This window comes from Pyrus communis, chromosome 10, assembly GCF_963583255.1.
Source record: "Pyrus communis chromosome 10, drPyrComm1.1, whole genome shotgun sequence".
Lineage (NCBI taxonomy): Eukaryota > Viridiplantae > Streptophyta > Magnoliopsida > Rosales > Rosaceae > Pyrus > Pyrus communis.
This window is the reverse complement of record NC_084812.1, coordinates 5,220,964-5,246,233: the sequence shown is the minus strand read 5'-3', so window position 1 is coordinate 5,246,233 and position 25,270 is coordinate 5,220,964. Positions and strand designations below refer to the sequence as shown.

Sequence of the window (25,270 nt, the reverse complement as noted above, 5' to 3'; positions counted from 1 at the left end):
GATTCTACCCCCACCTTCCCCCCTGCTTTCTTAAATTTTCTTTGCTAGTTACTAAAGCTCAATTAGTCAATTTCGCTCTCAGGAGAGGGAGAGAGAGAGAGAGAGAGTGAGAGGAGAGTGAACGGAGATGGTTATGGAAGTAGAAGGAGGAATAGCACCGTACAGCCCCCGCACTGTGGAGGAGGTTTTCACCGACTTCAAGGGCCGTCGAGCCGGCTTGATCAAAGCTCTCACCACTGGTCTCCCTCTCTTCTTTCTTTTATTTTATTTTATTTTAATTCTAACTTTTGTCACTTCATATTTTGGCGTTTAGTTAGGGTTTTTTTTTAACTTTTTTTTTTCCCTATTTCCTGTTATTTCTGCACATTCTAAATGCTTTCGTGATTTTTCTAACTTTATTTATTTATTTATTTTGGTGCAGATGTTGAACGTTTTTACCAGCAATGCGATCCTGGTGAGTGCTTTCTCTCTCTCTCTCTCTCTCTCTATGTTTCTGATTTTTTATTTTTTTATTTTGTCAATTTTTCTGATTAATTACTGTTTTCCCTTGTCTCCATGGCCTTGCAATTTTATTAATCTGTTTTATTTTTTTTTCACTGTAAATTATTCCTGAGTCGACTGTATGAATCCTATAACGCCAATGCATTGGGTTTGCGTCACTATAAATTATTAATGTGTAAAATTATTGCTTTTTCTAACTTTGTATCTGCAGAATATAGCTGCTTTTTATAGTTTTGTAGCTTGAACCTTTTAATTCTCCCCCTCCGTTTTGTCTTTTTGATACGAACGATATATTTACACTAAGGGGCGGGGAAATAAACTGGCATTGAACTCCCTTTTTAAATGCTAAGGTTGTCCCGTTGGCTTGCTCTTTGTTTCGTTTTTCGTTGATCATTTTTACATGACATGATTGACATGGAATTTGTGTGGTTTCCTTGTTTGAGTGAGAGTATTGATTTCGTAACCGCGTTTCAAAAACCTACCTTCCGGGGTCATTCAACTCGGATCAAGTTAGACTTTGTTGTATTTGATTGGATCCTGCCTGTAGTGAACTGCTAAAAAGAGCCTTCACTTGCATTTTTTATCTTGTTTTAATCATCGGAAATGGAAGATCGTTGTGGGATTCGGATAATGTACTTAAGATACTGCTTGATAATTTAACCAATTGGTAATTGATTGGTCAATGTTTCAGAAAAGGAGAATCTTTGTTTGTATGGATTCCCGAACGAAGAATGGGAAGTTAATCTACCTGCTGAAGAAGTTCCTCCAGAGCTCCCGGAACCTGCTTTGGGCATCAACTTTGCCCGAGATGGAATGCAAGAAAGGGACTGGTTGTCTCTGGTAGCTGTGCACAGCGACGCATGGTTGCTTTCAGTGGCTTTCTACTTTGGTGCCAGATTCGGTTTTGACAAGACTGAAAGGTGTGCAGATCTCCCTTCTTGCGTATGTCTGATGCTTTTATTTCTATTTGCAAGAAAATAAGGTTGTTTTGTTGTCGCTCGTTGATCTTTTGCCTATCGTTAGTGTTTTCAAATCTCAAGAACCAAAGTTGTTATAAGTTCTAAAGAGGGTTCAAATTCAGCATGTGGGATGGTTTATTTATTTAATTTTGCTTTTCTAGAAAACTAGGTTCATTACAAATTTTGATGCAGGAAACGTCTCTTCACTCTGATGAATGATCTGCCATCTATCTTCGAGGTTGTGGCGGGCATTGAAAAGAGACAGTCAAAGGAGAAGTCATCAGTTTCAAATAACAGCATCCATAGGCCTAAGTCAAGCTCTAAAGGGGTAAAATGATTTTTTCTTATATGTCTATGACTCTATATGATCAACTAGAAAAACGATTTAATTAGTGATCTCTCTCTCTCTGTGTTTTGTAACGGGTTTATCTTACATTGGTTATTAAATACCTGTTTCTGCTGCCAATTCTCCATCCGAGAACAGAGAGGCTCTGAGTCGGTCAAATATCCAAAAGCAATGCCAAAGAATGAGGACGAGGGTCTGGATGAGGAAGGTGATGATGATGAGCATGGCGAGACTGTCTGTGGTGCATGTGGGGAGAGCTATGCTGCTGATGAATTCTGGATTTGCTGCGACATATGTGAGAAGTGGTTCCATGGAAAATGCGTGAAGATAACCCCTGCCAGAGCTGAGCACATCAAGCACTACAAGTGCCCGTCATGCAGCAACAAGAGAGTCCGGCCTTGAAATTACAATGGGGGGTTTGTGCGTCCGCCCCCCTTGTAAGTAGTTCATGTTGGATAGAGTTAAGCTAACTATGTAGTAAAGGTATCGACGTGTGAGCCATGGTGGCATAACCCTTCTGCTTAGTACTTTGTTCTTCGTGATCTTGTTACTTGGATGATGCTAAGGTCTCGTAATTAGTGGGATCTATAAACGGCGATGCTATGACTATTTTATGCAGTTCTGTCAAATGCTAATGGCCGTAAATTAGCCTGTCAAATTTCAAAATCTGATATTTGTTATCTGATGCATTTTACCAGATTCATCATCTGCTTGTTCTTACTGCGGTAAGAGGTTAAGGTTTTTGATTCTCCGAAGGCAACAGTTCCTGAAACTCTTACGGTAAATTCCAGTGGAACTCCAAGGTTTTGGATTCTAAGCAAGCCTAGCTTAAGCTCAAAAAAGTTAGATAAGCCAAAGCGATATTTGATTTGACCCAGCATGTTTACAGACCTATTTCCGAAAACACAAAACTGTCTTTCCAACAATTATCCTTAATAACGATAACAACGAAAATAATGAACCCACGTGCGTGTATTCTTGACAAAGAAGAAACTTCAACAGCAAACATGGGCTTAGCCAAGGTGCCTAGAGCAATGTGCTCGTCTTCTACACCCAAGTTTGAGTCCCCGTCCTTGTATCGTTTGCTTAATTAGGGTTTAGGGGTCTTGATGGAATCCTAGGAAAAGCCTTTAATTTTGAGGATGTTGATAAACCACTACTGTATTCTGAAAATACTACTAATAGCATACTAGTAATGGAGAAGAAGGAGAAGAAGAAGAAGAAGAAGAAGATGTCTCGGTGATCAAATACATGCCGAAAGCGGTGTTGCTGGGCGAAATAATCGATGGGGAAGAAGCAGATTTGCAGAGCTACAGTGCGGTGATGGTGGACGACGCACACGAGAGAGCGCTCTCGACTGACATTCTCTTCGGAGCTCTTATTGCTCGAGCAAGACCGCATGGTTTTAAACTGCGTATCTCGTGTGCATCTCAAGTCGACGATTACTTGTTCTTGTACCGTATACGATTTTTATCTGTAATGTCAAAAAGTGAGTGGAATGACGAATGGTAGAGGTGCTAGGATTTCTTTTATACGCAACACTCGACGTTATGTATAAAAAATGAAAAAGAATCAAACACGAATAAAAATACTTGTTACATATTGAAATTTTATCTGTAAAATTCTTAATCAAAGATTTAATGACTATATATTAACCGTAAAAGACTTCAAAGTACAACGTACACGAAACACCGTAGAATTTTCCGAGTCGTCTCGTTTGCAAAATTGGAAGCTTTCATTCCAAAAGTCCCAAGTGCCGTACCATCTCACCTAAAGACGTTTGACCATAGCAAGGCATCTTTCCTCTTTTTCTTTAGAATACTAATCAAATTTGAACTTTGATTCGTTTTGGTCAATTTTTGTATGCAAACATATTAATTTTTGTTTTTGGGTTTTCTTTTATTTATTTATTCAGCAACGGCTTTCAGACTACGACATCCATTGAAATCTCAATATTATTATAAAAAAGATTTTTTTATATGATTAAAATACGAGATAATACATCACATTTTATTATATAAATAATGAGATATGTGAATTAAAAAGTTAATAACTTACAAAATAAATTTTTCATCACTTAAATAAAGATAAGTGGTACCATCGTAATAAAAAATTTCTGATTATTAGTCGACTTCATGGGTGCAAAAGTTTGAAGCTTGACGACTTTTCAGCTGACCCAGAAAAACGAGCGGAGAAGATGGAGAAGATGGAGAAGAAGCTTATGGATGCAGCCATGGCGGGAGATACGGGGGCGCTTAATGATCTGATCGCAGAGGACCCACTTGTTCTCGACAGAGCTTTAGTCTCCTGCGTCGCCGAGACGCCGCTTCACGTAGCTTCAATGCTGGGTCACCTGGCTTTTGTTACCGAGTTACTTAGTCGCAACCCCGAGTTGGCCTCCGAGCTGGATTCGCAGGGGTCAACGCCTCTCCACCTGGCGGCAGCGAAGGGGCACGTGGAGATAGTGAAAGAGCTGGTTCTGGCGGATCCTGGGGCGTGTGCGGTGAGGAACTTAGACGGGAGAACGGCGCTCCACGTCGCGGCTGCCAAGGGGCGGGTTAAGGTGGTGGGTGAGTTGGTCGGAGTTGGGAGTGAGTGGACTCGGGCGTTGACGGACAGAGGTGAGACGGCGCTGCACTTGTGCGTTGGGCGTAATCGGTTGGAGGGGTTGAAGGTTTTGGTTGAGGCAGTTGGGAATGATGATGAGTTTGTGAATTGGAAGGATTGTGATGGTAACACCGTTTTGCATATTGCCGTGGCCAAGAAGTTAATCGAGGTACACAATAATTAATCATATTAACTTACTAACTCATTGCTCAAGCGCTACTGATATTAGCTAGCTACCCTTAGGCTTGGTTCGTTGTCCGGATTGAATAATTCACTAGGTTCAATGTATGTCGATGCAAGAAATGGATATCGATTTTCAAATCTTGTCGGAGTTGAAGGTAGAACATGTATTAGTCATGACGTAAACTTATCCATTCCAATCATACCGAGGCAAAAGGCATGACGGAAACTTATCCATTCCAATCATACCAAGGCGAAAGGCATTTTAATTTTCAACTCGATATCAGAAACATAAAGATGTAGCATTTCAAAACTACTGATGAGTGTTTGATAAATACTTCCTGTACATGATTATACATCTCTTAAGGGGACTGAATTTGTGTGTTGGTTTCATTTTCTTTACTAAAGTGGTGTTTTGAATTTGTGCAGATTATCAAATTCTTGCTTTTTGAAACCGGAGTGGATGTGAATGCGTTGAATGCAAACAGCGCTACGGCTTTAGACATTCTGATGCAGAGTCCTAGAGATTTGAGGGATATGGAGATTGAGGATTTCCTTCGAGGTGCTGGGGCTCAGAGTGCAAGGGATATACGTAACATTGAGCACGACTGGGTTCGCGCTCCAACTAAAGAACGTCAGATACTAAGACATCGAGGCTTAGCACTGTCCTCGAAAGTGATTGAGTCTATGAAACCGGGCGGGAACAAGAAGCCTACTGATTGGCTTGGTAGGAAGAGAAGTTCATTGATGGTGGTGGCATCTCTCCTTGCAACTGTTGCCTTCCAAGCTGTGATAACCCCTCCGGGAGGTGTTTGGCAGGATGACCTGCAAGTCGATGAAAATGGCAACCCTGTGGAGAATCCTCACACCGTAGGAACATCTGTCATGGCATATAAGCAGGGAAAAGAATATGGTCTAGTAATGATTTTTAACACAATCTCTTTCCTCGCATCCCTGAGCATAATTCTTCTGCTCGTTAGCGGGCTACCTATCAGACGGAGGAGATGGATGTGGATACAAATGGTCATAATGTGGGTTGCTGTCACAACTCTAGTAGCAACATATTTCATCTCTTTCCGTCAAATGTCACCTAATGACGAACATGTGCAGATCGTGTTACGTAAGGTAACCGAGATATCAGGTTGGACATGGTTGACTTTAATGGTGGTTGTTTTCTTTGGCAATGTTATTCGTATGAATCTATGGATTCTCAGAAAGTACGGTTATATTAAGCCAAAACATGTGGAGCCATCTAACGTTGATGATGAACTTGAACTCGGAGAGGTGAGAACCGAGGATTAAAGTGAACAGCTCTCGCTCTTTTATCGCTTCACAACACAGAACTCGTCATTGCAGTATTGCGGATGTGTTTAACACTAAATTCATTAATCCGGGCGTGGTATCTGGTTCTGATATCGGGTGTCAAACTACTCTCCGAGAAAGTCTGACCCAAAGAATAATGAAATATATGATCGGATGCTTGAAGGTCAGTTTCCTAGCAACAAATTTGGATGATGATATTGCAGTTGAAGCCTTTACTATATGATGATTTGAGTTGGAGGGGTAAACTTGCCGTTCTTGTACAACTATTCCTCTGTTAATGGCAGTATATTGAATGCTGTCTTTCAAATTGTGCAGGTCACGAATCTTCGTGGCTCGGAGATGGCATGCTGTTCTGTATTTTGTGTTCTATCTGCCATCCTTGTAAATTTTGAGGGATACTAGACTAGAAGAAGATATTCTTTGGAGATAATTTTGATTTTTTGCTCTCATTATTTTCTGCCATTTCCTCTCTTTTTTATCTGGCTGGGTTCTGTTTAATAAAGAAATACAAGGTAAGAGGGTAATTCTTAGGGCACTTTTCATAAAAGTACAAGATTTTTATAGTTTTGGTTGAGTTGATTTTAAGCTGGTACGACCCAATGTGAGAGGTTAAGGTTTTTGATTCCGAAAGCAAAAGTTCTTGAAAGTCTTGGGTAAATTCTAGTGGAACTCCGAGGTTTTGGATTTCAAGTAGGAAAGATCCTTCCGAAAATTCTTCCAACCCTAGCTTGATGCTTGAGCTAAAATAAAGTTAAACAAGTGTTGGTCCTAAAAATTACAAAACCTACGTGGCGCGCAGGCCGAGTAACTAATAAGCTAACTACGTCCTTCGGTTGAATGCGGGGTGTGCCAACTCGTCGGCCGAGCTCAGCCGAGGAGTAAAATTTGTTGATGTTGCGTTGAGCGCGTCGGTGACTTCTCTATCTTGCGACTGCGGCCGAGGAAGGAACAAATCTCGGCCTTTGGATTCTCGAGCCTGAAGACAAGGCTGCTAGTTCTACGAAGTTCAATATCAAATTCGGCCCTCAAGGTGCCGAATGTAGTAACCTGGTAACACCTTACTTCGCCGGGAAGGCTAATGAGATGACCTCTGCCAATAAGGATTTGAAAATCCTTCTCGACCGAGACTTGGATAGATAACCAGTCGGCCTCGACGCAGTGCTGTTTATCCAAACTGAAGGTGCTTCGGGAACGGCTGATTCTACGGCAACAGTGCTGTTTATCCAAACTGAAGATGTTCGCCGGTTGCCTTCACAGTGCTGTTTATCCAAACTGAAGATGTGTCGGCGGAAAAAAGAAAATAAAAAAATCTCAAAATGTTTGAGAGGTTTTGCGCAGGGCAGTTGGGTGTTGAATTGGAGGTCCCTTGAATGGTGTTCGTAGCCTTGTATTTATAGAAGCAGATGTGTGGTGCGGCTTTACTAGTAGAATTTGATTTCAATTCAAATTGACAGAAAGCTATCATCACCTAACTTTGCTTCGGTATTATCACCATTTTTCCAAAAAGCCCATGTTTTTTTCCTTTCTTATCTTCTGGATGCATTCCACGTGGCCATTTCCTTATCTCATGATAGGCCAAAGCCTATCACCACCTATTTGCCCGTGTGCAACCATGCATGCCACATGCTTTTCTTCCAACCACATGCACAAATGCAAAACACCTTCTCTGAAAATGCATAGCCGCACGACATTTAAGTCACCTTTGATCTTTTAATCCGGTAGCATTCAATCTTTTGGACTCCTTAATTATCTCCACATTTTTAGAAATAATCTTCTTAATAATTCCCCAGATAACATTGTGATTATTAAAATCATAATATTATCTAGACAAATTATTAATCAATTATCTCAACCTTCTTCCAATCCAATGGCTCAGAATTTTACTCATTCTACGGTCTCGATTGCTCAGGCCGATAGTGTAAAATCGGGTTCAAACAACAAGCTAGAGTGATATTCGATTTGACTTGGCTTGTTTACAGACCTAGTTTTGAAAACACAAAATTATCTTTCCACAATTATTCTTAATAACTATAAAAACTAAATAATAAACCCACATTTACTCTTTCTAAACCCAAGTTTGAGTCCCCGTCCTCACATCGTTTGGTGTCCCTGTCCAATTCCAATGTATCCAAATGGGGAAGGTGGAGGAGGTGCTGCTTCCAAGTTCTAGCGCTAGCTCCAGCGCTAGAACAAGGAAGGTGGTGCTTGCAACTCGCGTCGTGGAAACTCGTTTGCAGTCAGTCTCGTGTCATTGACTCTGGACTTTGTAAGCGCAAACTCCCATCTCTTAGTCAAATAGTTATATCGAAGTTTATTTCTTGAAACAAATGGATTTAAAACTCTTATGCTAGTACATCAAGGTTATGCTTTGTCTTCTGGATAAGAGATTCTTTCATGCAACCAAAAATTGACGTCACCATCTAGTAAATATTTGATATCAAAGACTCATGGATGGTGACGTTAATTTTAGTGGAGCTTCTTTGAATCGGTATCAAAGACTCATGGATGAGTCTTCATACCGTCCACTAAAATTACTTGCCCCCCTTTATGGAGCACATGTTGCAAATGACATACACATCCATGATATAACTCCAAGAAGCTCACCACAGCTGCACACATGGCAACATGAATCAATAACAGTTATTTTGGGATTAACAATACTCATGGGAAAGATATGATGACTTAGATGAACTCGATGATGAATATTGACCTAATGATGGATGAGACTAAAGCATGTGGAAGCGTGGTGGATGGGGACAAGTCAAGACGTGACAACCAAACATAAGGAATCATATAATAGTAATTGATATGTTGTAAATTAAGGAATCTCATCTAGAGTATTGTAAAGTTGATGGTGATGTAAAAGAGATTCATCCTTATCTTACGTATGTAATTGACAAAAGAGGAAGATGTCTCTTGTCCCCTGATAGTTTTACGAGAGGTTTGGGAGAGTTCCTCCTCAGCCTATAAATATGTGTGTATACTCTGTAAGAAGATACTTAATGGAAATTAGTTCTTTTTATAAACTTCTCCTGAGTGAATATCCTTATTTGACTCATCCTTAGTAAAGATCCTTAAATTGATGAAATGTAAAATCTCTTTGTTTGGATTTAGCTGACTCAGGACTTGGTTAACAACACCAAGAATTGGTGTCCAAAATCTAAATTAAATTTAGGAAACATGTTGTGCGAGTGACTCTAACTTTGACTTATCACGAATGTTGTAAAAGTTCTCAAAATCGATTGGAAAACTATGGGTTATAACTCACAATTTTTTGTGAAAAAAATTGAAATTTTTAGTTTCAGGAAATATTTTTCGTTAAAGTTAAGAAAATTATTGGAAGATCTTTAGATGTGATCCTACCGTTTATTAGGTTCCAGAAGTATTTTTTATTGATTTTTAAAGTTGAAAAATAGAAAAATAGAAAAATAGAAAAATATCTTTAAATTTACGTTCTAAATTGTTGATTTCAAGTGTTTAAATATGAATTATAATAGATTTTTCACAAAAAATATATATATTGAAGAACATGAATATGATAATTTGTTGTTATGGTAAGAGAAATAAAAGAAAAATTAACCAAAAGAATAAATAAATAAAAAGTAAATAAATAAAAAAACTGAAAAAGAAAAAAAAAAATTGAAGGTGGGGATCGGTATGAAGCTAGCTACATGGCTTGAGGAGAGTCGATGTGAAAATAGCGACTTTAAATGAGATAAGTCACTATAAATATAGCAACTTTTCTTCCTAACAATCGGTATGAAACTACCGATCGTGTACTTTTCTATTTTTTTCTAGCGACATGAGTTTCAGGATGTCACTGTAAATATAGCGACTTTACTGGTATAGAATCAGTAAAGAACTACCGATCGTATACTTTTCTATTTTTTTTTTCTCTCTTTTCTTTTTCCATTGATTTTTTTTTTCTTCCTACATTACTTTATTCAGATTCAAAAACCTTTAGATTTAGGTTTATATTTATATTCTTGTTTTCAAATTTTTTAACATGGATTATAAGAAAAAATTTCATCAAAAATACATTTTGTAGAATACGAAGATGATAGTTTGATGTTGTGGTATGGGAAAAACAAAAATTTAACAACAATAAAACATAAAATAAATAAAATTAATGGTTTAGGCGTAGGGAGACGCATCCCAAACTCATGCCCTTGGGAATAGCCAAGGCACATCAGAAGTAGTGGAGGCCCATAAGGATTAGGGTTTAAGGGTGTGTGAATAGTAACACCTTGAGTTCAAGTGTTTAGGGGCGTATTAATAATACACTCTAAGTTCAACCTGTTTCAGTGCTCGCGCACTCGAATCCAACCTTTGGATGTGATCCTAATGTTTGCAAATGCCCTAAGGGCCCGTTTGTTGCACCGGACTGTCTCGGACTAGACTAGCTGCAGGGACTAAGTTGGATTGTTTTAGACTAGACTAAGCTGGACTAACTTAGTGAAGCATTTGGTGCAGTGTCGGACTAAGAAGCAGGATAATGAAAACAGTATTATTCACCATATTTGTGTTTGCTTAGACTAGGATTACATTATTGTTCTATTTTAATAGCTCCAATACATGTGTCCAACACCCTAAAAATTGGAGGGTTTGGAATTGGAATTGGGGTTGGCATAGGTGTAGCAGCATTGAAATTGAAATGGGAGTAACAATCTTACAAATTACTACAAATATTTAGGCACATTGCCCTGAGTTTTATCTCCTGAATTGTTATTGTAATCAATCCACAACTTGCCCTTAAGTTGATTTAATTTGTCTTCTTATCACACATTAAACGTCATTAGCCATCAAATACTTATATCAACATAACTTGATCCAAGGATTTCTTAGTCCGACAAATGCATCATTCACTAAATTTTCATCCAGGATATTTTACAAAATGCCAGTTAACTATAGTATAGCATTCCAAAGTAGATCTCCATAATTTACAAAATCCTAGTTAACATTAGCCAAAATACCTCATAGTGCAAAGCTAAGTTAGAAGCCATAACCTAAGATTGTACGATTAATAAAATACATCCATGTCTAAGGGCACCATATAATATACTTGTCCGCTTGCTTTGTCGCTTAAAAGCCTTTGGACGAACACTTTCTTGAGTTCCGAATTGATTGCCCTAAACACTCCCCACATTTTGTGGTTTTTCCAAAATAAGAGTCAATGCATCAATTTGATCTATAGGAGAAAGACCCATTGCTTCAAGTTCGTTAGCTATGTCAGTATGATTTGCAGTACCTTGAACTAAAGCTTTAGTTACCATTTGCATCCTCTTCCCACTTTCAACATAAAATTCTTTCAGTCCACTAATAATTTCCTCGGTTCCATCACTTGAACTTCCCATAGCTCTTTTCCTCTTTCTTTGGCTATTTTCAGATGGGGTGCTTTGTTGGTTCATTGAAGATACAACATTTTCACCTCCAATATCACTTGCACCAACCTGATCATGACTTTGTTCCTTCATCATTTCAGCAGGGGTTTCGGCTACATTACCCGTAACCCAATCTTTTCCAAATATATATGCAAATCTATCGTACAGTGGAAAAGGTTTGCTTCTCCATCCATCGGCTTCTTTATTTTTCTAAGATTATATCAACATAGCAAAACTAAAATTTAGCATGCATAACAAATATAGCAGCAAGAATATAACTAATGTATAAATAAAATAGGATATGAACCTGCACATAAGTTTGCCATGCGTCATCACTGTCAACTTCAACGCACTTTTTGACATCATTCCATGCAAATCCACTTGTGTTTATCATGTCAAGGACCAAACTATATGTTTTTTTCCATTTCTTCAACTTTGACTCAATATGTGGAGTTGCCTTTATATTTGAATTAGGACATAAAACATTGACAGCTTTCGCTATTTCAATCAAAGTACCTTGTTTGAAAGCACCTGTGTCACATCGTTGCTTCCGAGCAACAAAATCCTCAAGAACGGATAGTAATACTTCTTCCTCAAATGCTTCCCATTTACGCCTTCTTCTTTTTGGCTCTTGAGAAGCATTCAAATTATTGTGGTTATCCATACCTATACAAAAAATATTTGAATGTACTAAAATACAATACAAAGAATCAATTTGCATAATATCTAATCAATTTGCATATTATCCAATTAATTTGCATACCATCCAATCAATAAATCAAACGACATTCACTGATGAGCAATGTAATCATTTTGCTAATATCCAACATATGCATGATAAAAAGGAAAACTAAAATAAAATCTTATCATTAACACATATAGCTAGTTCGGTTGCTGGTTCCTAATTGCTCTCCACTCATTATACATTTCCTGAGCCATGGCATTCCTCTTTGCAGTCCACTGGTCAGATGTTTCAACACTACCAACATATTCACCTTCTTCTGTATTTTGTCCATCTTCTATTATTGGCACATTCTCCATTGGATCTACAAACATCTCTTGCCTAATAAGATTGTGTAGTAGGCAACAAGCGGTAATTATTCGACCTTGTGTCCTTATCGGATAGAAATATGGACTCCTTAGTATCCCCCACCTTCCTTTTAGCAAGCCAAAACAACGTTCAATTACATTCCTTGCCTTAGAATGCTTCATGTTAAAATATTCTTCCTTATTAGAAGGTGTTCGTCCTTCCCATTCAGATAAATGATAAGGTATTCCTCTATAGGGTGCAAGGAATCCTTCACCATTTGTATAACCACCATCTACAAGGTAATAATAACCTAATAAAAAAAAAGACCTTATATTAGTATTTTGTAGTTCACAAACAAAACTAGACCTAACTTACAAAGTTGAGACTAACTAATAGTCTTACCCGCTGGTACCTTAAAACCATTAGGCCTAGTAATTGCATCATGTAACACTCTAGAGTCTGATGCGGAACCCTACCACCCCGGAAACACATATATGAACTGCATATCTCCTGAACACACACCTAATACATTAGTTGCGACTCGACCCTTTCTAGTTCGGTATCTTGGTTTGTCAATTTCAGGTACATGCACATCAATGTGTGTTCCATCTAATGCTCCCAAGCAATTCTAAACAAAAAAAATAAGCTTTATTTAATTTATACAAAGGGAATGAAGAGTTAAAGCTTAGGGAAAATGAAAATAATTATCAACATACCTTAAAACATCGCCACCTAAGATCTGTAGAATCAATAGGCACAGGTTGAGGGACTTTTAGTAGGATACCTTGTAATCGCAAAATTCCTTGCAATACACTATTGAAATACCTACTTATAGTCTCTCCCGACCTATAAAATCTACCACCAACACTACGATTCTTAGTATGATGTGCTAGTATTTGTAAAGTCATACACACCTGCTCCTCTACAGAGACCAAACCATCCGTTTTTACCCTCCCATCTTGACGAAGTAAGTCACATAATATGCCAAAAGTCCTTCTATCCATTCTCAATTCGTTGACACATTCAACATCAGTATTCCCTATTATACCATTCATATAACACAAACTAATCTCTCGTCTAACAAGTGAACGGTTAGTCAAGGTGCGTCGTTCAACATGTCTCTGTTTTGCCCTTAGCATCAGTATTCCCTATTATACCATTCAACATCAGTATTCCCTATTATACCATTCATGCAACCAAAAATTGATGTCACCATCCAATAAATATTTGATATCAAAGACTCATGGATGGTGAAGTCAATTTTAGTGGAGCTTCTTTGAATCGGTATCAAAGACTCATGGATGAGTCTTCATACTATCCACTAAAATTACTTGCCCCCCTTTATGGAGCACATGTTGCAAATGACATACACATCCATGATATAACTCCAAGAAGCTCACCACAGCTACACACATGGCAACATGAATCAATAACAGTTATTTTGGGATTAACAATACTCATGGGGAAGATATGATGACTTAGATGAACTCGATGATGAATATTGACCTAATGATGGATGAGACTAAAGCATGTGAAAGCGTGGTGGATGGGGACAAGTCAAGATGTGACAACCAAACATAAGGAATCATATAATAGTAATTGATATGTTGTAAATTAAGGAATCTCATCTAGAGTATTGTAAAGTTGATGTAAAAGAGATTCATCCTTATCTTACGTATGTAATGGACAAAAGAGGAAGATGTCTCTTGTCCCCTGATAGTTTTACGAGAGGTTTGGGAGAGTTCCTCCTCAGCCTATAAATATGTGTGTATACTCTGTAAAAAGATACTTAATGGAAATTAGTTCTTTTTATAAACTTCTCCTGAGTGAAAATCCTTATTTGAGTCATCCTTAGTAAAGATCCTTAAATTGATGAAATGTAAAATCTCTCTATTTGGATTTAGCTGACTCAGGACTTGGTTAACAACACCAAGAATTGGTGTTCAAAATCTAAATTAAATTTAGGAAACATGTTGTGGGAGTGACTCTAACTTTGACTTATCACGAATGTTGTAAAAGTTTTCAAAATCAATTGGAAAACTATGGGTTATAACTCACAATTTTTTTCACAAAAAATTGAAATTTTTAGTTTTAGGAAATATTTTTCGTCAAAGTTAAGAAAATTATTGGAAGACCTTTGGGTGTGATCCTACCATTTATTAGGATCCAGAAGTATTTTTTATTGATTTTTAAAGTTGAAAAATAGAAAAATAGAAAAATATCTTTAAATTTACGTTCTAAATTGTTGATTTCAAGTGTTTAAATATGAATTATAATAGATTTTTCACAAAAAAATATATATTGAAGAATATGAATATGATAATTTGTTGTTATGGTAAGAGAAATAAAAGAAAAATTAACCAAAAGAATAAATAAATAAATAAACTGAAAAGGCAAAAAAAAATTGAAGGTGGGGATCGGTATGAAGCTAGCTACGTGGATTGAGGAGAGTCGTTGTAAATATAGCGACTTAAGACCTGAGAAGTCACTACAAATATAGCGACTTTTTTTGTTAATAATCGGTATAAAAATACCGATCATATACTTTTCTATTTTTTTTTTTTAAGCGACATGAATATCAGGATGTCACTATAAATATAGCGACTTTTCTGAAAGAGAATCAGTAAGGAACTACCGATCGTATACTTTTCTTCTTTTTTTTTTCTCTCTTTTCTTTTTCCATTGATTTTTTTCTTCTTCCTACGTTACTTTATTCAGATTCAAATACCTTTAGATTTAGGTTTATATTTATATTCTTGTTTTCAAATTTTTTAACATGGATTATAAGAAAAAATTTCATCAAAAATACATTTTGTAGAATACGAAGATGATAGTTTGATGTTGTGGTATGGGAAAAACAAAAAATTAACAAAAATAAAACATAAAATAAATAAAATTAATGGTTAAGGTGTAGGGAGACGCAGCCCAAACTCATGCTCTTAGGAATGGCCAAGGCACAGCAGAAGTAGTGGAGGCCCATGAGGTTTAGGGTTTAAGGGTGTGTGAATAGTAACACCTTGAGTTTAAGTGTTTAGGGGTGTATTAATAATACACTCTAAGTTCAACCTGTTTCAGTGCTCGCGCACTCGAATTTCTCCCACGGCAGAGAAATTTATTTATTTATTTTAAGATGGGGTTACTATGTTTAAAACTTATGACTTTAGTGTGAATTCTATCATGGTTAACAGAGGCTTATAAATGCCACACCCCCCTTAACAATGCTTCGTCCGGCCAACCATGGTTGACCCTTGAGATTAAAACAAAACCCTACCCCTATTGATAACTGCCTATAAATGCCCACCCCAACACCAATGCTTTATTCAGACAACAACAATCAAACCGTGGGATTAAAACTAAACATACCCCTATAAATGTTCAACCCCCACTACTTATGGTTCGTACGGGAAACCATGACTGACACATAGGAATTAAACTAAACCCTACCTCCTATAAATGCCTTACTCCCAACACAATTGGTTCGTACAAGCAACAATGGTTGACCAGTGCGTCCAAGGCTGCCTCGTTTGTGTGCATCGAGCCTGTCTTGTTTTTTTCATGGGTGGAGATCGCATCTTGTTACACCCACCGAGCAGGATTTTCGTGAAATATTTAGTGTGGAAGTTAAGGAAAATGTTGCAAGACCTTTGGATGTGATCCTAATGTTTGCAAATGCCCTAAAAGCCCACCTATAAATCTTTGGCTGCCCTAAATGACCTCCTTGGCTAAATTGCAACACCAGTCCCCGCAAGTTATCAGATTTTCACTTTCGTCCATATAATTTGTTTTCTGTTACATGTCTTTGTAGTTTGGCTTTTTAGCCAAAATGATCCCTGTGATTTGCATAACACATCACTTTGGTCCCTAAGATTTGAAATCAATAGAGGTGGTCCTCTGAGATTGTCCACTATCAATCATTTTGGTCATTCCGTGCAAAATTATGTTAAATAAGGATCAAAATGAAAAATATACCTCAATTTAATAAACAACGGCCCAAAATGTTTTGACAAAAATTAAGGGTATTTTGGTCATTCTATTCTTATTTAATGGAGATTTTTCAAGGAATGACCAAAATTATTGAGAGTGGACAAATTCAAGGACCAATTCTATTGATTTCAAATCTTAGGAATCAAAATGAGAAGTTATGCAAATCTCAGGAACTATTTTGGATAAAAAGCCTTGTAGTTTTATAGAAATAAACGGAAGTTGAAGGACGTCGTCGGATTGGAAAAGTTTGCAAACTACATTGACCAAATTCGATGCTATTGAACATACATGGACAAGGTATATGGACTAAAAACTTGTTTTCGCCTTCCTTCTTCGGGTCTCGGACCTTGCACCCAAGTTCTAACCATCCTTCTTGTAAATTAGAGTACTCATACACCGTTGCATAAAGGGACAATTGAGTGAAAGAGGAATGGAAATAAAAAATATAAACACGATGATCAAAACTCCTATTCACTTCCCTCAAACGAATCCAACAAGCGCACACCACAAACCGCATTTCTGAATATTTCTGCAAGTAAGGTCCAAGAACAGCTACGACACTTTCGCACACAAATATCACCTGCCGACGGCCGTGAATTGAACACAGTGCCTTCAGACGGGCATACATTACAATGCTTGCAAGATTCACATAACATGGATTTACAACAGAAAGACGACGATACAACACAACCTTTTCCCCTTCATCTCATCTTGTCTATCGGTCAACTATGTCTATGTTCATGTGACTACAAGATTAGTCGACAACCCAGCTGTGTAATGACAAGGTCAAAAGCACTAACCATTCAAAAATTGAAATTCACCTTGAGATTCACCAACCACTCAGCTTAATCTGAGAGTTTCATTCGGAAAAATAACGTTGGGGTTCCTTATATGCGGATTTAGTGCTGCCAATTCCTTCCATTTTTCTCCAGTACCATGAACGCGTGCTGAGATGCTCCACAAGGTATCACCAGGCTGAACCTTTGTTGTTGCTGGACCAGAAGATTTTGGAGCAGCTTTTGACTTCATAATTGGATGCTTATTGCTTTTCCCCATTCCATTAGCAAGCAACCAGCGGGAACCGGACTGTTTCGGGTTTGCAGTACCCCATGGCTTCTTTTTATCTGGCTCGGTTTTCAGACCTGCAACATGGACTTCAGTGATTCTAAACTGAGGAATAGCTTCCACTTCGGCCAATTTCTCATCTTTCATCTCCTCCTTTATTTCTTCTTCTTTTCCCACTGACTCAGACTGATCACTCTCTTCATCATTCTTCCTCAGTTCTGAAACCGAGATGTATATGCTTCGTCTTCTGGATGAGAGATTCTTTCATGCAACCAAAAATTGACGTCACCATCCAATAAATATTTGATATCAAAGACTCATGGATGGTGACGTCAATTTTAGTGGAGCTTCTTTGAATCGGTATCAAAGACTCATGGATGAGTCTTCATACCGTCCACTAAAATTACTTGCCCCCCTTTATGGAGCACATGTTGCAAATGACATACACATCCATGATATAACTCCAAGAAGCTCACCACAGCTACACACATGGCAACATGAATCAATAACAGTTATTTTGGGATTAACAATACTCATGGGGAAGATATGATGACTTAGATGAACTCAATGATGAATATTGACCTAATGATGGATAAGACTAAAGCATGTGGAAGCGTGGTGGATGGGGACAAGTCAAGATGTGACAACCAAACATAAGGAATCATATAATAGTAATTGATATGTTGTAAATTAAGGAATCTCATCTAGAGTATTGTAAAGTTGATGTAAAAGAGATTCATCCTTATCTTAAGTATGTAATGGACAAAAGAGGAAGATGTCTCTTGTCCCCTGATAGTTGTACGAGAGGTTTGGGAGAGTTCTTCCTCAGCCTATAAATATGTGTGTATAATCTGTAAGAAGATACTTATTGGAAATTAGTTCTTTTTATAAACTTCTCCTGAGTGAATATCCTTATTTGAGTCATCCTTAGTAAAGATCCTTAAATTGATGAAATGTAAAATCTCTCTATTTGGATTTAGCTGACTCAGGACTTGGTTAACAACACCAAGAATTGGTGTCCAAAAGTAATTTTTATTGATTTTTAAAGTTGAAAAATAGAGAAATAGAAAAATATCTTTAAATTTACGTTCTAAATTGTTGATTTCAAGTGTTTAAATATGAATTATAATAGATTTTTCACAAAAAAATTATATATTGAAGAACATGAATATGATAATTTGTTGTTATGGTAAGAGAAATAAAAGAAAAATTAACCAAAAGAATAAATAAATATAAAAACTGAAAAGGAAAAAAAAATTGAAGGTGGGGATCGGTATGAAGCTAGCTACATGGCTTGATGAGAGTCGCTGTAGAAATAGCGACTTAAGACCAGAGAAGTCACTACAAATATAGCGACTTTTCTTGTTAATAATCGGTATAAAAATACCGATCATATACTTTTTTTTTTAAGCGACATGAATAACAGAATGTCACTATAAATATAGCGACTTTTTTGAATCAGAATCAGTAAGGAACTACCGATCGTATACTTTTCTATTTTTTTTTTCTCTCTATTCTTTTTCCATTGATTTTTTTTTCTTCCTACGTTACTTTATTCAGATTCAAACACCTTTAGATTTAGGTTTATATTTATATTCTTGTTTTCAAATTTTTTTAACATGGATTATAAGAAAAAATTTCATCAAAAATACATTTTGTAGAATACGAAGATGATAGTTTGATGTTGTGGTATGGGAAAAACAAAAAATTAACAAAAATAAAACATAAAATAAATAAAATTAATGGTTAAGGCGTAGGGAGACGCAGCCCAAACTCATGCCCTTAGGAATGGCCAAGGCACATCAGAAGTAGTGGAGACCCATGAGGTTTAGGGTTTAAGGGTGTGTGAATAGTAACACCTTGAGTTCAAGTGTTTAGGGGCGTATTAATAATACACTCTAAGTTCAACTTGTTTCAGTGCTTGCGCACTCAAATTTCTCCCACGGCAGAGAAATTTATTTATTTATTTTAAGATGGGGTTACTATGTTTAAAACTTATGACTTTAGTGTGAATTCTATCATGGTTAACAGAGGCTTATAAATGCCACACCCCCCTTAACAATGCTTCGTCCGGCCAACCATGGTTGACCTTTGAGATTAAAACAAAACCCTACCCCTATTGATAGCTGCCTATAAATGCCCACCCCCAACACCAATGCTTTATTTAGACAACAACAATCGAACCGTGGGATTAAAACTAAACATACCCCTATAAATGTTCAACCCCCACTACTTATGGTTCGTACGGGAAACCATGACTGACACATAGGAATTAAACTAAACCCTACCTCCTATAAATGCCTTACTCCCAACACAATTGGTTCGTACATGCAACAATGGTTGACCCGTGCGTCCAAGGCTGCCTCGTTTGTGTGCGTCAAGCCCGTCTTGTTTTTTTCGTGGGTCGAGATCGCATCTTGTTGCACCCACCGAGCAGGATTTTCGTGAAATATTTAGTGTGGAAGTTAAGGAAAATGTTGCAAGACCTTTGGATGTGATCCTAATGTTTGCAAATGCCCTAAAGCCCACCTATAAATCTTTGGTTGCCCTAAATGACCTCCTTGGCTAAATTGCAACACCAGTCCCCGCAAGTTATCAGATTTTCACTTTCGTCCATATAATTTGTTTTCTGTTACATGTCTTTGTAGTTTGGCTTTTTAGCCAAAATGATCCCTGTGATTTGCATAACACATCACTTTGGTCCCTAAGATTTGAAATCAATAGAAGTGGTCCCCTAAGATTGTCCACTATCAATCATTTTGGTCATTCCGTGCAAAATTATGTTAAATAAGGATCAAAATGAGAAATATACCTCAATTTAATAAACAATGGCCCAAAATGTTTTGACAAAAATTAAGGATAATTTGGTCATTCTATTCTTATTTAATGGAGATTTTTCAAGGAATGACCAAAATTATTGATAGTGGACAAATTCAGGGACCAATTCTATTGATTTCAAATCTCAAGAACCAAAATGAGGAGTTATGCAAATCTCAGGAACTATTTTGGATAAAAAGCCTTGTAGTTTCATAGAAATAAACGGAAGTTGAAGGACGTCGTCGGATTGGAAAAGTTTGCAAACTACATTGACCAAATTCGATGCTATTGAACATACACGGACAAGGTATATGGACTAAAAACTTGTTTTCGCCTTCCTTCTTCGGGTTTCAGACCCTTGCACCCAAGTTCTAACCATCCTTCTTGTAAATTAGAGTACTCATACACCGTTGCATAAAGGGACAATTGAGTGAAAGAGGAATGGAAATAAAAAATATAAACACGATGATCAAAACTCCTATTCACTTCCCTCAAACGAAACCAACAAGCGTACACCACAAACCGCATTTCTGAATATTTCTGCAAGTAAGGTCCAAGAACAGCTACGACACTTTCGCACACAAATATCACCTGCCGACGGCGGTGAATTGAACACAGCGCCTTCAGACGGGCATACATTACAATGCTTGCAAGCCTGTATTCACATAACATGGATTTACAACAGAAAGACGACGATACAACACAACCTTTTCCCCTTCATCTCATCTTGTCTATCGGTCAACTATGTCTATGTTCATGTGACTACAAGATTAGTCGACAACCCAGCTGTGTAATGACAAGGTCAAAAGCACTAACCGATTCAAAAATTGAAATTCACCTTGAGATTCACCAACCACTCAGCTTAATCTGAGAGTTTCATTCGGAAAAATAACATTGGGGTTCCTTATATGCGGATTTAGTGCTGCCAATTCCTTCCATTTTTCTCCAGTACCATGAACGCGTGCTGAGATGCTCCACAAGGTATCACCAGGCTGAACCTTTGTTGTTGCTGGACCAGAAGATTTTGGAGCAGCTTTTGACTTCATAATTGGATGCTTATTGCTTTTCCCCATTCCATTAGCAAGCAACCAGCGGGAACCGGACTGTTTCTGGTTTGCAGTACCCCATGGCTTCTTTTTATCTGGCTCGGTTTTCAGACCTGCAACATGGACTTCAGTGATTCTAAACTGAGGAATAGCTTCCACTTCGGCCAATTTCTCATCTTTCATCTCCTCCTTTATTTCTTCTTCTTTTCCCACTGACTCAGACTGATCACTCTCTTCATCATTCTTCCTCAGTTCTGAAACCGAGATGTATATTCTTGGCTTCGGTGGGAGAAACACTCTTTCTACTTGAATAAGAGAAAGCATTGGTGCCCCAACAGGTTCATAGTTTCGTAGTGGATCACGAAGTTGCACCATCAGTGCTACTGTGAAATTGTTCCCCAACAAGCCACACTTTCTAGCTCCTTTGCCATGCCTTCTCTCTCCCTTTGACCCTCCGCGAATCATGTCCAAAGAGTTTGCATGATGAGCCGTAAGGATTTGAGAAGTCCGTTCACTAATATGATCACCATCATCAATTTCACCAGAATCGAGTTTCAACCATTCATCAAGAGTTAATGAGAGGCCCATTAATCCGTCAACATCATTGCCACTGTCTTTTATGTCTAACAACTGCATCCCAGCAGCTCCTTCCAGACCAAGGGATTCACCAACGTTGACACCCTTGCCCTGGAGAGCTGAGATTTGCGCAACAGACTGTGCGCTGATGTTTGAAGGTGCATCTGCATCGGACATCCCGGCTTGTATTCTCAACCCCTCAATTGAGAGCGCTTCAATTTTATCCATGGCTAAAGGAGCAAGATCTTCTAGAGAGACATATTCTAAGCCAATCTCATTGCCAGCCGCACTCGAACTTAACTTATTAGACTTAGGCCCAGATGAAATTCCTTCAGCTCTGGTTAGCCCATCCGATGTATGATGCCCAACTGATTCATGCTGTGACACAAATTCCCTGCAGCAATAACAACACGCAATAAAGTAAACAATACTCACACCAAAGATGTACTAGAAGTGTTGGACTTTGAGCTTCAAAATCGAGTGTAAAAACAAGGCGCACAAACCTCCGAGGTCCTTCCAAAGCAGGCACAGCTTCCCATGCTACTTGTTCCATTGTCTTTCCAGTGATATCTTCCAAGGGCATTAACTTATTTGCCTGCATAGAAAGCTTCTCAATTCCTACTGATGCCAAATGCTGCAATATCTCCATTACCCCAGAACCCATTTCTGCCGGTACCACAACTGGACTAGAAACCTGCATGATCAAGTTCCCGCCACTTTTGGCCTCGCAGAAAAGTGAGAGATTCATGGACCGCACAAACCCTCCATTCTTTGTCTGAAGAAAAGGACCTAACCCTTCTCCAAGAGGAGGCAATTCTAACGGTTCTTCAGCAGGCAAATCCATCGACCTTCCAAAACTAGCACTACATTTTGGTGGAGAATGCTGAAAGGCCATCTCATTTAAGCCCCACCCCCGCATTAATGCTTCCGTCTCCAAGTCCTCCAACATCTTGGCCTTTGCTTTACTTTTTACTGCCTGAGCTGCTATCTGATGCTCTTCCTCTGCAGCTTGAATCACAGAGGAGAAATCAAAACTATCAGATAAGTTCTCCCAACCAGTCTCAGTTGAAGGTGTGTAGCCATAGTCTGTTTGGTCACTGATGCCTGCTTCAAAATCAAACAAAGAAGTACCTCCAGCAAGGGCTTCCATCTCAAATTGTCTTAGCAGACGCTCTCTTGGAGACTCAGGATCACTCTCAGAACTCAAGGAAAGTGGACTATGATCTATCCCTAGCATGTTCAAGAACTCATTTTCAACAGATTCTGTAACATCATCCAAGCTATGCGATCTCCCCATCATATTTAGTTTTGAATCTAATTTACCTTCCACAAAACATCTTTGGTCTTCAGGTGAAGATTCTAGTGCTGCACTCTCCAAATCAGATACAATACTTAGAGCGGACTCTAGCTCTTTCATGAGTGATTCTTTGGTGCACAAGGCATCTCTGTTGGAAGTGGACTCACTTACCACAAGGTCATCATTATGACCCTTTTCCCCAGCCTGGGATTCAAGCTCAGCTTCATCTTCAACTGCTACTTGTACACCAGTGGTGATTTCAGAAAAATGACTTTCTGCTGGAGAAGCATCAGCAACCTGTGTAACAACTTCTGATTCCGCCAGTTCCTTTGATCGTAATTCTATCCCCTGTTCAACTACGGAAAATTTGTTTTCTTCACACTCATTTTCTACTTCTTTACCAGAATTAGATGATGGGAAAAAACTCGTCTTCATAGGATCAAGATGCTTGTCAACTGGAGTATCTGACTTCTCTTCTTCATCAAATTTCTGAAATAGTGTATTCACTGAACTAGAAAGTTCCGACCTTGATACTGGCAAAACCCCATGAAGATCCTTTATGCCCTTTATGGATTGAGATGAGGCCCGTGACTGCTGATTAGGAAGAGTTCCAGAACGCTTTATACTTGAGTTATTCTGCCTCGAAATCAATGCCTCAGGAACATTCTGGCTATTTCCTGTTGCTCTGGGATTATCTTCAAGCACTGTATACCCAAAACTAACATTCAATGAACCACCTTTAGCCTTTCCTGATAATTTGAAACTCGTCGTCCAGTTCCTCGAGCTTTTCTCCTCCTCTAACTCCTCCAATGTCAGAGGAAGCAGCCTCGTGAGATCAATCCTATGCTTTCCCAAATCAAGTTCTGGTGCACCAAACACAGAAGCATATAGCAAAAAATGCTTCGCTTCATACTTTGCCGAATGGTGGGGTCCACTCCTACTACCATACACTGAGCATGTGTGAGCCAACTTCTCCTCAAATTTTGCCGTCCCTTGAACTACCTTCACTGGATTAGTAACGAAAATCCCATCCCGCCTCTTCCAATGTACACAGAGACTAATTCCATTCAAAGTGGAGGGCAACCCTTCAATGGAATGGACTTGAAGAGAAAAGCAGCAGTTAAACCTACGGTTTCGGATATGGGTACTCGCTTTCAAGGGCTTCCAATTCCAAAAGGACCTCTTCTCTTTGTTCAACAAGTTTTCACCACCAGACTTATTCTTCGATTTCGGATCAGGTAAACGGTTCTTCCCTAGAGACATTGACGGTTTACTCCCTGCCGGAATTGAACTCTTAGAGGATTTTTTGTCTACATATAAAGCCTTGCTTATACTCTCAATCTCATTCAACAATTTCCGATTACCGGAATCTCCGCCTCTCTTCCTCCCACCTTCCAAATTTGACATCTTTTACTTTTTTCTTTCCACACAATTTTCCAATCAAATTAAGCAAAACCCAATTCTGCAAATTCACGTAAAGGGGCAAATTTTGAGAATTCAAATTTATTGGGCAATCCTATTTTCTCACAGAACTTGCGAAAAGTCGAAAATTTAATTGAAAATTTAGAAAATTAATGAAGAGTGAAACTTTAATTACCGAATTGAGCTGGCTGGGAAACAGAAGCTTGCTGGTGAATCGAGAACCAACAAAAACCCTAAATTGCACGATTCAAGTCGCTTGCTTGAAATTCCGAGCTGGAATTTTGAGAAGTGTAGAAGATTTTGAATTTAAAGAGGAGGAGGGAACGAAATCCGAAATCCGAAATCCAAAAGAAAAGGAGAGTTTCGGAGGTTTCTGAGCAGCGTTTCGGTCGCCAAAACTCTCTGTCACTCTCTCTCTCTCTCTCTCTCTCTCTCTCTCCGAGTCTCTGAGTCTCTCTCTCTGAATTGCCGTTGCCTCCTTCAAACAAAAATGAAAACAAAATTTTGAAAGCCAAAAATAAAAAATAAAAACAAAAACAGAGTACGTAATTTAGAAAGAGAACCTGAGATTTGATTGTATTTCATTCCTTACCCCTATATTTTTTGCATCCTTTTAATCTAGTCCTTTTCTTCTTTCTTGTTCTGTTCTCTCTTTTTGTTTGTTTCCTTTTTGGTTCATTTTGGTGGCTTATTAAGACGAATTTAAAATTTGAGGGTTAATTATATGACATGTTTA

At 38.2% G+C, this 25,270-nt stretch overlaps 4 protein-coding genes and 1 pseudogene across 4 annotated transcripts; 2 read left to right on the top strand and 3 right to left on the bottom strand.

Annotated features, from left to right (window-relative positions):
* The first annotated feature begins 66 nt into the window (after nucleotides 1–66).
* On the top strand, nucleotides 67–2,507 carry LOC137747528 (PHD finger protein ALFIN-LIKE 4-like). Its single transcript, XM_068487657.1, has 5 exons — nucleotides 67–239; nucleotides 422–454; nucleotides 1,193–1,421; nucleotides 1,653–1,788; nucleotides 1,945–2,507. Exons 1-5 carry the CDS (start codon nucleotides 128–130, stop codon nucleotides 2,206–2,208), a joined length of 774 nt encoding a protein of 257 aa, XP_068343758.1. The 5' UTR covers nucleotides 67–127; the 3' UTR covers nucleotides 2,209–2,507.
* A 1,336-nt stretch (nucleotides 2,508–3,843) lies between these two features.
* On the top strand, nucleotides 3,844–6,647 carry LOC137748680 (ankyrin repeat-containing protein BDA1-like). Its single transcript, XM_068488851.1, has 2 exons — nucleotides 3,844–4,582; nucleotides 5,023–6,647. The coding sequence occupies exons 1-2, from the start codon at nucleotides 4,004–4,006 to the stop codon at nucleotides 5,893–5,895; spliced, it is 1,452 nt and encodes a 483-aa protein (XP_068344952.1). The 5' UTR covers nucleotides 3,844–4,003; the 3' UTR covers nucleotides 5,896–6,647.
* Nucleotides 6,648–11,045: 4,398 nt separating this feature from the next.
* On the bottom strand, nucleotides 11,046–11,961 carry LOC137746727 (uncharacterized). The gene is made up of 2 exons (XM_068486729.1): nucleotides 11,605–11,961; nucleotides 11,046–11,507 (listed from the first exon to the last, which is right to left on the bottom strand). Exons 1-2 carry the CDS (start codon nucleotides 11,959–11,961, stop codon nucleotides 11,046–11,048), a joined length of 819 nt encoding a protein of 272 aa, XP_068342830.1.
* A 179-nt stretch (nucleotides 11,962–12,140) lies between these two features.
* On the bottom strand, nucleotides 12,141–13,466 carry LOC137747713 (protein ANTAGONIST OF LIKE HETEROCHROMATIN PROTEIN 1-like; annotated as a pseudogene).
* Nucleotides 13,467–20,486: 7,020 nt separating this feature from the next.
* LOC137747550 (protein PLASTID MOVEMENT IMPAIRED 1-RELATED 1-like) lies at nucleotides 20,487–24,999 on the bottom strand. The gene is made up of 3 exons (XM_068487680.1): nucleotides 24,710–24,999; nucleotides 22,319–24,574; nucleotides 20,487–22,209 (listed from the first exon to the last, which is right to left on the bottom strand). Exons 2-3 carry the CDS (start codon nucleotides 24,517–24,519, stop codon nucleotides 21,051–21,053), a joined length of 3,360 nt encoding a protein of 1,119 aa, XP_068343781.1. The 5' UTR covers nucleotides 24,520–24,574; nucleotides 24,710–24,999; the 3' UTR covers nucleotides 20,487–21,050.
* Nucleotides 25,000–25,270: the final 271 nt, after the last annotated feature.